We start from the raw sequence: 15,967 nt of genomic DNA, 5'->3' as shown, positions 1-15,967 counted from the left end.
TCTTGCTGTTATTACCTTGTGAGAAAGCAAATATGTTGCTGTGAAGTTCATTGTTACAGAATAGATTATAGAATAATATAACTCATATAAGTAGTATAATCTGCAATTAAGGTTTTGTGTTTCAAATGCAGCAAGTTGAATGTATTCTTCAAAAGTCAAGTTTTCATTTTTATGCTATCAGCCCAAAATCATACATAAATCCAGTCTTACCAGATCCAATATTATCATAGCATTATCAACATTGGAATGTTTTGGATAAATTATGTTATAAAATTGTTTTAATTACCTTTTCATTGTTACTACTCCCTAGAGAGTGTTCCTCTTGCAATATGACTAAGTCAATTACCTTCTGCAAATTAAAGTGATTATAAAATCCAGTTAGAAGTACTAGCCTTAAACGTAGCTATTACCATTGTGTTTGTAAACCTTATAATAGCTAAAGCCCATGATATAATTGTTGTAAAAATTGCCTGAATTTCAAAATGATAAACATTTCATTGTTAGTTGTTCCCTTAACTTACTCGGAAGAATTCTTTTGTTGACCCTGAATCCAGTGTTCCATAGGCAATTTCTGTTTGTTTGGCTAGGTCTTCTGCACTTTCTATGGGAGAGACCATTCGCTCAACCGTCAGGAAAGCAGCGAGGTTAGCAGTGTAAGATGATATAATGATGAGTGTAAAGAACCACCAAACACCTCCAACAATTCGACCTGAGAGGGATCTAAACATGGATAAAATAATGCACATTTTCCTTTCTCTAACCAACATAGAGAAAGAAAAGAAATACCAGCAATTCACCATGAACATTTAAAAATCATGATTGCAAGTATTGTTTTATTTTCTGAGAGTCTACTCAAGAATGATTCTAGATTTCTGTATAATCTGATATCTTCTATGGTGTATTTAATATATAAATGCCACTGAAAATATGACAACCATTTCCTTTTTATTGTTTAAAGAATATGGCAGAAATGTAAAACTTAATAGCTTTTCTTCAGCTGTATAAGGGGAATACTTAGTTGAATTCATTAATAATCTCCTGCCCTCATTTCTTAGCATCTCTGAAATTAGGATGCAGCCTATGGTTGATGAGATAAAATATAGTATCATGGTTTAATTGGCAGCATTATTTCTCTCTTTGTGGTACATAGAGTAGCAATACATATGAACAGTGACTGGGGTCTTAGATTTGATGCAAGTTGGTAGATACCTTTCTGAGACAAAAGGAGAGAACTTGTTTTTACCTTCAGTCAGAGCCCTGCCAGGATGATGGAACTTAGGCCAAGGTGAGATGAGGGTCTAGAATTGGTCTCGAAGTGACCATAGTTGAGGATTTTTTGTTTGTTTGCTTGATAGTCTACTCCTGAGCTAAGTGGAGGTTGAACCATGTCTCAAAGCATCTTTACACACTGATATACGATTTTCTCTCTTCACTCTTTCTCTGGTATCAAGGATGTGTGGGTGAGTATGAGTGCAGAGCAAATGTAAGAAGGGGGTGAGTAAAAAAATTCAGAGAATGTTCATCATTGAACTCACTTATCGTAACCATCAAACTACTTAAAATTCCTGTGGCAAATTGTTATAAAACATTTGTTTGAAAATTTGAAGAATGATTTCATGTTTTTCATGGCATTTACAAAGTTAAAATACTCCCTTATTATAATACTTGTGATTATAAAAGAGACACCTATTGGGTTTAACTTAATATTTGCTTACTCCTGGCTTTTAAAAACCATTACTTGATTTACTTTGATTTCTGTTTAGTTCTTTAATTGAAAGTTTTTGAGTCAGATTCCTATGTTACTGGAATTTAGGCATATTTATAATTTTCCTAGGTCTTAAGAAACACAAATTGCATTGTGCCCCAAATGTCTCTTTTTTGAGAAAGCATACATTTCTAAAAAGGAAGAAATCTATATATTTGTGATGCTAATATATAGTCAACAATTAAAGCAAGTACTTTTCACACCTTCAGCTACTTTATGAGAAAAATAAGGTATTTTTTCTTGCAAAAGAAGGTTGCATTTTTGGTGAATATAATGGTTAAATTATATCTTATTGGTATTCAAAGGAAGGGAGCCATGACTCCACAGATAGTGAAAAACATTCCATAAAACTAGCATAGTGTTTGCATGGTTGGCTTCTTGCCTATTGCTTAGCTAATTTATTCATTGCTATATAAAACAATGTATATCTGGTACCTACTATGTTGACTCAGGTTCCAGGTATCTCCCTTAAGCTATGTGAGATGAGAATTAAGTCCAACATTAATTTCTGAAAATGAGCAACAACAACAATAATAGGAAAAAATTGCAATAATAGCAAAAGTGTTTGTTTTTTAAAAGGAAACAAAATGGAAATGAATTTCTATTCTACAATTTAGGTTTCAGTTTCCATTTGTCAAACTAGTGAATGAAATATTAATACTAAATGATTTTTGAGAGTTCTGATAGATTGCATAGTTTCTTTGCTATTGAGAAAGTTAATGTTTATGATATATCCACATTTTGTGCTAATTTGGAAGAAACTGCTATTTGGGAATTGCAAGTCCTTCCTGTGTTTCAAATAGTCCTCTGTCTTTAGGAAAAGAACATGTGGAGAGATAATCTGCACAACATTTAGAATTACTGGGAAATTGGTGAAGAACTTAAGAGATTTGAAACTAACCTGGGTGAAATGTCACATCCTTGCTGCATAAAAGCACCCAGGGAAAACCAGAGGCTGTTAAAGATGCCAAACTCATTGGGAGGCTGGTCGCTGGGTCCTTCCTTTCCATCCTCTGGCTCTTCTGTGTGCCACTCATATGGACTAAATCTACTAACTAGGAATAAGACCACGCTGACACCAATGTAGGCAAAGACTATGCACATCCAAATCTCATAGGCCAGAGGATCCAAGAAGGAAAACACTCCTGGTTTGGATTTCTGAGGCTTTTTGATCATGATAGATATGCCCAAACTCATGAAGGGTTTAGAAAAGTCAATGACCTCCTCTCGTACCAAAGTGATTGTCAGAGGGGCAATAGCAATCTCTGCTTTCTATAAGAGAAAAAACACATGGAGACACATAGGTTAATGAATTTCATGAAGCAATTAGCATTGGAATGATCCATTTAAAGCTAACCAGTCATGCATTTATTCTACATTTATTTTTGGAGTGCCAAAAATGAATAAGACTAGTGATAGATACGAAAATGAATAGAAATTTTTTCGTAAGATATTACTTAAGTTGCACAAAACATTTTTAGAGGTTCCAGTAATTAGATAAAAGGAAAGAAAATAGAAAAAGAGTGGATAAGCAAAAATAAGTTGAACTCAAATTACTGTATTAGTCTTTAAGGATCTGGGACACTGCAGAGGAGACTTGACAATCTTTCCATATGGCTGAATTTGTGAATTTCCTGGCCAGGAACACTGCTATGTTGCAGCCTTTTCTGTTTCATTTGGAGCATTGCCACTGATTCATTACTTGGCCATCCCTTAATATTATGACTTGCAAATTTCAAACAGTCTTTTCTTTTTTATGCCTTTCCAGCTATGAGAAAACAGATCATAAAGCCTGTGCTTGTATGATAAAAGAAAATGCGTTGTTTGACGATATTTTCCAATTCAGCACACACACAAAAATCTGGAAATTGGCATTTATTTCTTGCTATTCACATATTTTGATTTCTCCACCTTCATTCAAAAAAAAGATTTTGAAAAATAGTAGATTCATTTCTCAGATATTATAATCATAAGGCACTAGCCTCCATTTTCAGAGTTCTGTGATTTTGAGCAATTTTTCTGAGCTTTTTCTATAGCTATAAAATGAGGATACTTTTTCCCTGTTTACCTCATAATGTTATTGTGATTATTTATTGGAAGCCTTAATAAGGTAATAGTGAGCATTTATTAAGGGATTCTGTGGCCGATGCTGATCTGATGCTGATTTAAATATTTTGAATAGCTTCTCTTTTAGTCCTCATAAGAATCGTATACTTATCATTGTCTAGATGATGAAACTGAGATTCAGAGAAGGGAGATTCACACATCATGGCAGCTCTGGGATTTGAGCCTGGGCTGCTTCTGTTAGATCACCACCACCTCTAAAATCAAGTGAAATAAGGTGTAGAGTGTAAATCACCCCACCTCTAAAATCAACTGGAATCAAGTGTAGTGCGAAAACTAAACTATCACATGATCTACAAATAAAAGGGAGTTTTGATAATTTATTTTAAAAGGAATATACTTGACGTTAAAATGGAACCAGAAACATGCTCAGACATACAAATTCTTACATAGAGGCTGCCACTCTTACAATGACTCTTACATATCCTCGGACTCCTGGTTCTATACAGTGGCCAAGGGCTTGATACAAGGGCAACTGCGGGGTAAGAATGGGGAAGGTACGTTTTAGTCACGTCTCCTTGGGTGACTGAGAATTGACCACATATGCCTTTAAGAGGGGAATAAACCTTGTTCACATCATAAAAGCCCATATATACAAGACTCAGACCATTGCTGGAAGGTTATTACTTTCCCCATAGCTATCATTATGTCTATAATTTTTGTTGCATAAGTAATATGTGAACTAGCTTTAGAAAAATCAGTATATTTTAATGATTTTATTAGTATGACCCAGCCTATTAGGAAACATTATCTTTATTCCCATCACCTACTCTTGTTTTTTCTTTCTATATACTCTGAAAGACTTTGTTCTATGAAGAGTATTTTTAATTTCTTTTAAAAAGGAATAATGTAGAACATTACATCTTACAATTCTTTTTCTCTTCTCAAATAATATAATGAACACTTTTCCATTTCAGTATACAAGTTAAAAGTAAGTTTTAATGATTGAAAATGCTTTATTGGAAAAATATCAAAATGTACTCAATCATTTTTTAAGTTTGAGGAATATTCATATTGTTTCCAGTTTTATAAAATTTAAAACAGTGAAGCTATGTAACATCTTTGAGGACAAATCCTAACACATGTTTTAATTATTTAAGATAAATTTGTAGAAATGAAATGGCCGGTCTAAACAGTAATAATCTTTTTAATGCTTATAATGTGCTGTGCCCAGCTTTTCTCCAGAAATATTATGCAAATTTCTACTGTCTCCAGCACTATGTAAAGGCATGCTCAGTCTTAAACCTCAGAAAAGACCTGTTTATCTTTACTTGTCTTCCCCAATTATCTGGAAGGAAATTAGATCTCCTTGTACTAATTTGAATTTGTTATTATAAAACAGATAGCTACTTGTTGTTTTATGTATTACTATCATAATCGGCCCCCACTTTTCCATATTGAGTATTCATTTTTTTTAACTTCCTAAATTGTGAGCACTTTAAAATATATTTAAAATGTTCACTTTTATTTCCCATATATGTTGCAATTTTTTTCCCTAATGATCAATTGTTTTGTTTCCGTAACTTAATTCCAGGTCTTTTCTTGCAATACATAGGTTTTAAATTTTGTCGTAGCCATATAAAATTATTTTTTGTGTGTTTTCAGCCTTTGGTTTCATGTTTTAGAAAAATCATTTTCCTATCAATATTATGTATTTTATTCTAGTATCTGTAATTCTCCTATCACTTTTTGGTATCTTCGATGATGAAGTGTTAGAAAACTGTTAATTTTCCAAGTTGTCATCCTCCTTTACCAATAGGAATAAATAAATAACACATCTTTTCACTTACTTGAAATGCCTCCTTTCACATACTACATTGTTCTGTGAGGTATCTTCTGAAATTTTTAATTTATATAAGTTCCCACTAGTGAAGGAAGAAGCCTTAAAAAGACACCTAAAGAGAAATACAGGTGTTTTCTGAACAGAAAACGAAGTGCCATAGAAAGTGAACATCGGATGAAGGTGGTGACATCCATGTCCAATGAGGGACACTTTCAAAAAGTTAGAGATATGTGAGAGTCTAGAAAGAGACTAGTAGAGATAGGTTACACATGGGCTTCTTCTGCCAACATCGGGGATGTTGCATGGGCATTGTTTCATGACCTCTCAGTAATTTCCAAATTTGAGTGTGTAAAATGTCTCCCACAGGTAATTCTGCTGCTAGTGGAATGTGCTTTGAGAATTATTCCCTTGGATTAACACACACGCGCGCGCGCACACACACACACACACACACACACACCCCAAGTGTGGTAGAGGCCAAGGAGATGACCCTGAAGCAGCACACTGCAGGAAATCAGGGTGAACTTGCTTTACTGCACAGGCATGGTAGCAAAAAGGACCTGAGTGTGAGAGAGGTTCTGGATTTCTGGGTCTCACACATGGTGTGTTGGATAACATGTAAATGCTTCACAGACAATCGGTTCATTACAATTATAGCAACAAAGTTTGCAAGGAGTAAAGTAAAAAAACATAATGAATCCAAATTTAATAATTTTGCAAAGTTAATCATTTAGACATATTAGGCTTTGTTCTATAGAAGAGAATGGATTTAGTTTTAGTAGGGCCCTGGGAACCAGGCACTCATGTATGTGTTAGCAGTAGGAAAACAAACAAACAAACAAACAAAAGTTGAGAAACAAGTATAGACTTTGCAGACACCAAAATGGAAAGTACCTAGACTGTGGAATGTGTAAGAGACCCGGAAGAAGATTCCTTTTGGGAAAAGAGTGGACAACTCAAGCATCAGAGATTGGAGTCTTTAACCACTTGCAGACTGGCTGAGGAATGAATATGAATATGATATTAATAGCCATTATGTTATCTTTTGTCTCTTTGAGAACTGCATAACTTTGGGACTTTTTGTTATTGTGACATGTATAGGACTGACATAACTTTTTCATGAATTATGCTACTCCCTTCATATCCTTTGTTTTCATTATTTAAACAATTTGTCCTGAATGAAATGTGGTCAGAACACTTGCAAAAGAGTGAGTCTGGGTTTCCCAGTGGGTAGGGACTCCAGAGAAGAGATGTATAAGTGCCCCAGAAAGTAACTCACGTCAGTTATGCTGTTCATAACTAACTGGTAATCCAAGTATGATTTTTTGAGATGAAATATGCAAGAGTATTTTCTAAAGGGAATGAATTACAGTAGTTCTAACAACTTCAATAATATTAACATCTAAGTTATGCTTACTGTATCAAAAGTTTAAAATATTAACCAAAAAACAAATGCTTTAGAAACCCTTTTCTTTGAAATTTAAAGCTCAATATGAAACAGTCAATGAACTCTGTGGTAAAATACATTTTGCTATTTTTTTAAACTCCTTTTTTTTTTCTCATTTAGGGTCACCTAAGCAGTCAGCAATTCTTTCCTATGGATATAAAACTAACCAGGTGCTTCATAATGTCAAACAATTTCCTCATTCTGCAGAGGTTTTAGTTACTTTACTGTGCAAATAATGTTCATTGCTTCATGGTCTAAAAGGCAAGATGCAGAATCATGAAACTGTTGAATTGCAGTTCTGGCTTGGAAAGCGAGTCCTTCCTAGGACTTCAGTTATGTTCTAAATCTTTCTATCTTTATTGTTTTCTGAAGAAGGATGATTCTGTGTAATTCTCCATTTCAAAGTGGTCTTGTGAGGATTAATCAGACTACATTTTGAAGGTGAAATATAAGTTGGCTTTTAGGAAATTTCATATTACATTTCAAGTATATGTTATTTTAATGGTTACCTGATGAATAGAGTTTCCTACGAGCTACAGATTTGGTTTCTGGACTTCTGAAATATTATGCTATCACTAGCATGTGATAATTGCCAGTTTGATTTTGACATTTTGCAGTGGTAGCTGAAGACATTGATCTTGATATTGCTCTGATTCAGGCAGGAACATTTATGCTATATTTGCCCTCAGCTATGAATATGTACCCTCAATATCAAGTACACTCAAGGGAGGAGCACAACATGCTTTCATGTGAGGTCCACTTTGGAATAAATTCTAGCTTTTGTGTTTTGCTGTGTATACTAGTATAAAAAATGACGGCACTGCATAAAGTTTAAATTTACTGTGTTCAGCAGAAGTGTAAGAATCTGACATTATTGATGAATATTTAATAGAGGATAAAGTAATATAGTGATTGCCTCACCAATTACTTAAAAGATATCTATGAGTAATTACAAACAATGGAGGTGTAAATAACTATCTAAAATAATGACCATCTTTATATATGGTTGAAGGAAACCTGTTCCTACAGTTATCAAATACAAGATTACTATTATATTTGTTTTGTAGTTCTATACACGGCAGCATCAAACTTAAAAGAACAGTCACTCCAGATCCTGAAGTCATTTAAAAAAACTAGGACTGCATATTCTGAATTTTTATCTTCTTTCTAATTTTGATCTTATCAAGTGTCAGTTTTTCTCATTGTTTGTGGATTGCATTATTAATAAAATAAAGAAAGATTTGAACACTGATTATGCTTCTTGGAATGTAGCTGCAAATTAAACAGTAATAGACGTTTAAAAATTGTTATGTGCCCAAGGGAAAAGAAGTTTCAGGTATATGTAAGTAAATTCTTCAATAAGTTGATTTGCTTACCCCATAAACAAGTTCTCCTACCATCCCATTCCAGATTTTTGTGTCTGCATCCCTTGCTCCGTATTTTCCATCAGGGACAATGGCAATTTTATACTTGATACCAATATGTTTTGCAATTTCAGATGCCAAATCTACACAGTATCCTTCATACTTGTCATTTCCTTCAAACATTTCATGATTTTTCTTGTACATAACATATGGGGATTCCTATAATGAGAGAAGTAGAACTGTAAAGGAGAAATTATAAAACATTTGAAAAACCTTATGTAAATTTCCAATTTCAGAATTTGACAAAAGATTGTATTTAGTATTGGCACACATACTGATTTTGTGTAGCTAGAAATCAATAATAAAACAGATGAATATGTAAGTATGGGTAGCAGAGATTAAATTGCTTTGCATTGGATGCTAAAATGGAAATCTTTAAATTTCCATTGGAGTAAGTATTAAAAACCTAGCACTATGACTGTGATGGGAGAAGCATCAGTTACTAATTATCTAGAGAAGCATAAATTATCTTCTTTGGCCATGAAATGAGTATTTCTAAAATAGTTCATGAAATTAAAGACTATTCATTAGTCAGCTTCACCTAATAAAAGACTAATTCAAGGTCACAGGTTTCCATAGTCTGCATATTATTTAGCCACATTCAACTGTGACTTCCTTTAAGAAAAAGGTTACATCATTTTTCTTTGATCTCTAGTGTTTAGCAAGATGACTTTCTCAGAGCAGGCACTTGGTACACTATCATTCAAAGAAAAAATGAATTAATAGTTAAAAATTCTTAAATAGTTATTTGCATTAAATCTGCTTTCCTAATGTCCAGTATTTTGGCTTTAAATATAGTTTGTGCTCCATGAACTTTAGTTATATTGTAAAACATTTCCCTAGTGATGCTGATAATTTTCCTCCAATTGTAATGAGCATACACTTGAGGTGATATTCCCATTTAGTTTTCTAAGCAAGTGAGACAGAAAATTTGATGAATAATTATGGTAGAAATCCTGATAAAATGAAAAAGGTTATCAGTGGCTGATAATTACTACAGTTTTCAGTTAAACACACATACACACACACACACACAGACACACACACACACACCACACACCCTTAAACCAAACCATTAAAAGACATGCACTGAAGAGACATTTTAGCAAAAAGCACTTGATTTTGTAAGTGGCACCTAAAGCCACCAAACAAAGATAGACCTGCTGAACACATAATATTGAGAGAGTCCTTGGTCACATCTGAGTTTTCCCAGTCATTTGCAGTCAAAGAGTGGCCACCTTTGGCTACATTATTGAGATCATGTATTCATATTTTATAGAATTGTACTGTAACATTTATTTGGTAATCTCTCATAAAAGTCTTTTCTTTTACCCCAGAAAATTCATAATTGGGGAAGTTGAATTTGCTCTCAAAATTCTAGAATAGAAGGCAAGTTGCTTTGGATGAATAACACAGCAACCTACACTAATTCTGATATTGTTTTTAAGTACTTCATAAATGTAGAACCTCTGTTAAAAATTTAATAAAACATGTGAATTATAGGACATTTTATTTTCTCATAGAGATGCCCTAAATAATTCTACAGTGGGCAGTTGTCCAGGATTGGTCCTTCTACTGTGTTCTTAAATCCTGCCTTAGGTTGGCACGGTCAAATGACCCAGAAGCCTCCAACTTTTTTGAATTTGATGAATATTCTAACTCTGGAATTGGGTAGAAAGTTCTTCCATGCATAAAATTAAGGCAACCAATTGTCTCTTCTTTAGATAGATGAAAATTATGCAGTAGCTTATGGAAAACATTGTGAAAATGTAAAGAGTTTAGCAAACTATAAATGTGGTTATAAAGTTGGTGAATTGTTGCAAAGCATTATTATTTTCTAAAATATGCTATGGAATATTAATAGTCATTAGGAGCTAATTCTTACATTTTCTCTCTCTCTTTTTTTTTTTTTACAATAACCATTTTAAAATATGGAAGAGTATTTAGAAAAAAGCAAGAGCCACATATTTGTAAAATGCTTCAATTCAGATTGAAATGGTTGTACAACTATCATCTATAAGTGTAACAAGTTTAAGAGTTTTTCGAAAGGGGTATAGCTAAGGCTCCATTTGGTACTATGGTTGAAGATCAATTCACAAGTGTCTGCAATATTTGAACACATGAATTTTTGTACTCAAATACATATATTACTGTATTAGCTTGTGTGTGCAAGTTTCTCTAGCTAGTATTTATAATCTAATTTGCTAAATGCCTACTACATTATATAATGAACAATTTACTTCAATAAAAGCTACATATTTGTTATTTAATCAAACATTTATTAAGCAGCTACTGTGTGCTAGGCAGTTTGCTGGGTGATAGGGACACTAAAATAAGTAAAGTATGCCCCTTGTTCTCTTGTAATCAAAGTCACTGTTTTTGTTTTTTTTTTTTTTTTTTTGGTAATAATGGCAAAGGAGTATAAGGTGTGGGGAACAATAATAAAATATAGTAGTGAAAAACAATGGTAGCTCTTACTTATTTAGTGCTTACTATGTATTGGGCACAATGTAAAGTTCTTCATGTCTTTTCATTTACTTTTGACACTGGCACATTGAGGTAGGCATTTCCCACTTTGCAGATGGGACAGTGAAGACTCAGGGAGGTTAAGCCAGTTGTTCAATTTCACAGAGCTAACAAGTGAAAGAGGTGGGAGCTGATCCTGCATTTTGATATTTTGTTTTGTTTTTGTTTCTGAGAGACAGTCTAGCTGTGCTCTGTTGCCCAGACCAGAGTATAGTAGTGCGATCTCAGCTCACTGCAACCTCTACCTCCTAGGTTCAAGCGATTCTCCTGCCTCAGCCTCCCAAGTAGCTGGGATTACAGGTGCACACCACCACTCCCGGTTAATTCTTATATTTTGAGTAGAGATGGAATTTCACCATGTTGGCCAGACTGGTCTTGAACTCCTGGCCTCAAGTGATCCACTAGCCTTAGCCTTCCAAACAGCTGGGATTACAGGTATGAGCCACTGTGCTTAGCCAATTTTGAAATATCTGGAAATTTTTGAAACTATTACATTTATCTAAATATGTGCAATTAATTGAGATTCCATATGACTTAATGAAATATCTGGAAAATTTTGAAGCACTTATTGCATTTATCAAAATATGTGCCATTAATTGAGATTTCATATGACTTAATGAGGGAACAAGATTAAAGAAATGCATTTCTGCATTTTTATGAAATTCATTTAATGAAATTCTTCATATGATCTTCTATGTAAACAGTGTAGATAAAAACCTTTCAATTTCTTCTCATAGTGTCTGGCGTAGAGAATGCACTAAATAAATACAAAGATATCCTGGCCTATCAGTGTTTCCTAAATAGCAGTATCATTATAAAGTAATTTTATCAGAAATTCTGATTCAGATTTTCTAAAGGAAAGTAAATATTAACAAATGCTAGGTTATCTCTTCTGAAGCAGGCCCACGTCTATATGAGTAAAATATTTATTTAATGTCTTCTTTCATTTTTTTCAGTTTTTTTCTTTCTTTTTTATTTTGGACAGCAGGAGTCCATCAGGTCATTGTTTTCCTGCCGAGCAAACCAACAAAGACTAGAAAAGACTTCAGCTTACTGCAGATGTTGATTAGAAATGCAGTTAGATTTTTTTGCCTATCCAGGGACATAAACAATTACTGAGATTCAAGATGAGTGATGCAGACAGCATAAGAGAAATGACATGATCGCACCCAGGGAGATGGGGAGGTTAAAGGAAGAGAACGGCTAGGCTTTCCTTGAACAATGTCGCTCATGGTTGCTCAGCTCTGCTGGTTCTTTGACTGTGTCTCATTTTGCTTTGCTTTCATGTCAAGTCCAAAAGAGTAGCAAATATTCAACATTCGCCCAACCTCTTCATTTCCTCCATGCTCAATCTGACAAGTTGTCTGCAAGTAGCTCTTCGAACACTTCATATTAGAGTTAATACAAAGTTTGGGGGCTACTAAGGGGGAAGAAAATACAAAATCTTTTCAATGTAATAAATAAATTCTGGCAAATCATTAAGGAGGATTTGTGGGGATATCTTTGTAAAACAGCCTTATGAATTCCCAAGTGTTCGATTTTGAATAAAAACAGAATGATCAGAAGGATAGAGTAACCTCTTATTTCTGTCTTATGTATATAACCTGCCATGATTATTATCAACTACTATGCTTTGCAGGACAGTAATTTCTTAAAAAGTTATTTAAAATACATTTCTTCTTAATGAACAGGAGTTTTATATTAAGATAGTTTCTCTGATGAATGGGGTTCTATATCTGCTCTGCTTTTCAGGAAAGAAGTCACTCTCTGTTTAAAGCTGCTACATTAGGGCTTACTTATGGAAGTATTTATGTAAATTAATTAAGATGATTTTTAATCAATAAAATTAATTTTCCTACCAAGGAAATTTTTTTGGATTATTTGTATTTAGCAAAAGTGGAACTATCAAAACAAAATATTAGAAAGGCTTCAAAATTTTCTAAACATCACAAATATAATTATTACAATTACTATTAAAAGTTGTTACAATAATGTGATCAGTGTTAACCAATGTTGTTTTCTATGTGGATATTTGGTTTTCTCCAAAAATCTTAATGGATGTAGATAATTTATCCCATAGATAAAATTCTTAAAAGTGAAGATTAAGATATTATTATTCAATTCAGAAAAAAATAAGTAAATCTAATGGCTGAAAAAATTTAAATGTAGCCAAAATCATTTAAAAACTAACTGATTTATAAGCTCTTCAGTGAGTGATGTGTGTGAAAGAGGAAAATTAATTTTTTTATAAGGAAGAAAATACATTTTAATTTCTGTATGCATGTGTATATATATAGTATTTTTATATAAATATGCATGTGTATGTTATAATGCACATACATATGTATAGTGCATCTACAGAATTTTACATAGAGAAGAAAAAATATCAAGCATGTTATAAAAAGTACAAAAAGTAAGCTCTGGAAAGATCATGTGTGATAAGGATAATTGCTTTTAGGTTTGTAACATAATTCTGATACTGGAGTGAATACATTTGGTTTTATGGAAAGTTTGCTTAAAGGATTGTTATGTTCATGAGATGGTAAGAAATACCTTTGTAGTTGAGCAATGCATCATAAGCATCTCTTAACTTCGGTAGTAAAGCCTTGGGAAAAAAAGGAGCTCGTCTGAAACATCACTGTATTATCTCCCCTTTTCCAGAGAGTTCAATAGCCAAGAAAGTAGTAAGATTACAGAGGAAAACACCACCCTCCCTTCTCCCAAGATCTACTGTAAATGGCTTTTCCCTCAATTGCTGTATTTATCCAAACCACATGGAATAGATATGGCTTCTTTGGGTTATTTGCAGAAATTATTACTTTTAATACAAAAAGTTAAATCAATATGGTCACAGTCTTATAAATTTTATTGATTTTGTAAAATTTTTAGTCAACAAGACTTAAAGATAAAAATGATGATATTAATTTAGTTTCTACTAGATTTTGCTGTGGTATATTCAGTATGATTATAGTCAGGTAGAATAAATTTATTATTAAAATGAAAATCACATTGAAGATATACAACACTGTTATAAGAAAAAATAACTTTCAACAGCCATAAAAAGTTAATGCTACATTATATTTAATAAAGATAGCTAATATAATTCTTAATTATGTTTCTGGTCTGCTTTCTCTGAATATACTATAAATTTCATTGAGTGCAGGATTTTTGTCTGTGACATATCCCCAGGGCCTAGAACTGTGCCTAGTACATAGCAGACGCTCAATAAATATTTATGAGTAACTGAATTTCTCAATCAATTTTATTTAGCAATAGCATATAGTGTTACAGTATATCAACATATAAATAACAACATACACAAAGGACAGACAACTGGAAAAACAATAACACCATATCAATGTCAATCAAAATGAATTATATCCAGTGCTCACTCTCAGCCTTCTTCTATATCTAGATATAGGTATCACATATATTAAAATGTCTAGCCAATTCCATCTGTATTGGGAGTTTTCAATTGAATTTGAGGATAATTACATGCAGATGCCAACATCTTGTTTATCTACAAGGGATTTCTTTCATAATGAAGGAAGTGGAGGGATATTACAGGTCCTGGACTACCATTTTCAACAAACGCAAATTGAAGGAACACTTTCAGAAACAGGATTCTAGTATATGTCTTTTTGAATTACTGAATGATTACGCAGTTGCAAATACCAGAGGTATTATTTATATAAAGATTACATTTTCATACAAAAAGACAGATGCTAGTATTATACTATTTTGATAGCAAAAATATTGATGACTTTACTGTCAAACAACATATAACTTTACAGAATATCCTTTATCTATATATTTCTATATATAGATATATATAGAAAACAGTTGGATTTTTTTAGTCATTTTTAGTCTTTTTTTGATAGCATGCTTCCTGGAAACTAGCCATGCTTGCAAAATTAATTCAGTATTTTGGTTTTAAGAATTATTTGTCCAGTCCCTTTAATAACAGGGATGGAAAGGAGATTCTCTATATCATACATGTAATGCACATTAAAACACTTTATTTCACACAGAACAGGCAAAATTCCAAGAGATCTTTAAAGAAAACAACTGTATATATTCAGAAAACAAGCACACAAATTCCAAGATATTTACTTATAGAAAATCTACCCTTGGAAATGGAGTGATATAATTCCATCATTTACGTACAGTGACCTCATTTCAAGATAGGGGAATTGATATGTCAGAATCGCTAAATGATTCTTTGTCAACATCTATTTCTTGAGAAAGATGAAGATTAATTCTTCTTTTTTTCTAGTATCTCAGGAAAGTCACAGAACTTAAAAAAAAATTTTTTTCTGGTAGTCCAGAGTTGGTCATCCAAGAAGAATCCCACATGAAAAATAAGCTTAAATTTACTACACTGGAGAACAAGACTTGAGCCTTAGTTAGGAATGGTCGAACAGCGTGGAACTCTTTTCTTTCTTGATCAATTTCTTAAAATAGGATTCTTCATCAGAGGCTGAAAAGAGGAGGACTGTACTGAAGTATGACTTTCCATTACTGTGTCTTTTTTAGGAAAAGAAACATACATATATATATATTGCTTTCAAGTCCCATGCAAATATTATACAATTAAGTTAGAAGGTTTACACAAAAACTCTGTTGGTTGGTTTGCATTCTAAAATCATAAACATCTGCTGAAGGCTTGTCAGATTACATTAAGTTGCTGACTGGTGATGCAACACGGTTAAAACCAAGTGCAACATATGAAGGCTTCTCTCTGGCATTTTCATGCTTTAACCTTCATATCATTTTTGGGAACAACTCAACATTACTAAAAACCTGAAACTAAAAATGACAAAAGCTAAAAACTAAATTACATAAAATACTTCCATTTATTTAGAGTAAGATTTCCATAAATAATTTAAAACTTGTTT

At 32.9% G+C, this 15,967-nt stretch overlaps 1 protein-coding gene across 7 annotated transcripts in view; it reads right to left on the bottom strand.

Moving 5' to 3' along the window:
• Nucleotides 1–15,967, bottom strand: part of GRIA4 (glutamate ionotropic receptor AMPA type subunit 4) — a 370,821-nt gene that overhangs the window by 55,639 nt on the left and 299,215 nt on the right. For 5 of the 7 annotated variants that reach the window (XR_003115686.1, XM_025357619.1, XM_025357622.1 and 2 more), the window contains 3 exons: nt 8,496–8,702; nt 2,667–3,037; nt 522–720 (listed from right to left, as the gene is read on the bottom strand). Coding sequence is in view for 6 of the 7 variants with exons in the window: in XM_025357619.1 (XP_025213404.1) it covers nt 522–720; nt 2,667–3,037; nt 8,496–8,702 (777 nt within the window). In the remaining variant the exon portion in view is untranslated. Of the gene's footprint in view, nt 1–521; nt 721–2,666; nt 3,038–8,495; nt 8,703–14,313; nt 15,550–15,967 lie in introns of those variants that run through there. The other 2 variants (XM_025357623.1, XM_025357624.1) reach the window with 1 other exon arrangement.

The sequence above is a fragment of the Theropithecus gelada genome, chromosome 14 (assembly GCF_003255815.1).
Source record: "Theropithecus gelada isolate Dixy chromosome 14, Tgel_1.0, whole genome shotgun sequence".
Taxonomy (NCBI): domain Eukaryota; kingdom Metazoa; phylum Chordata; class Mammalia; order Primates; family Cercopithecidae; genus Theropithecus; species Theropithecus gelada.
This window is presented reverse-complemented; position numbering and strand designations above follow the sequence as displayed.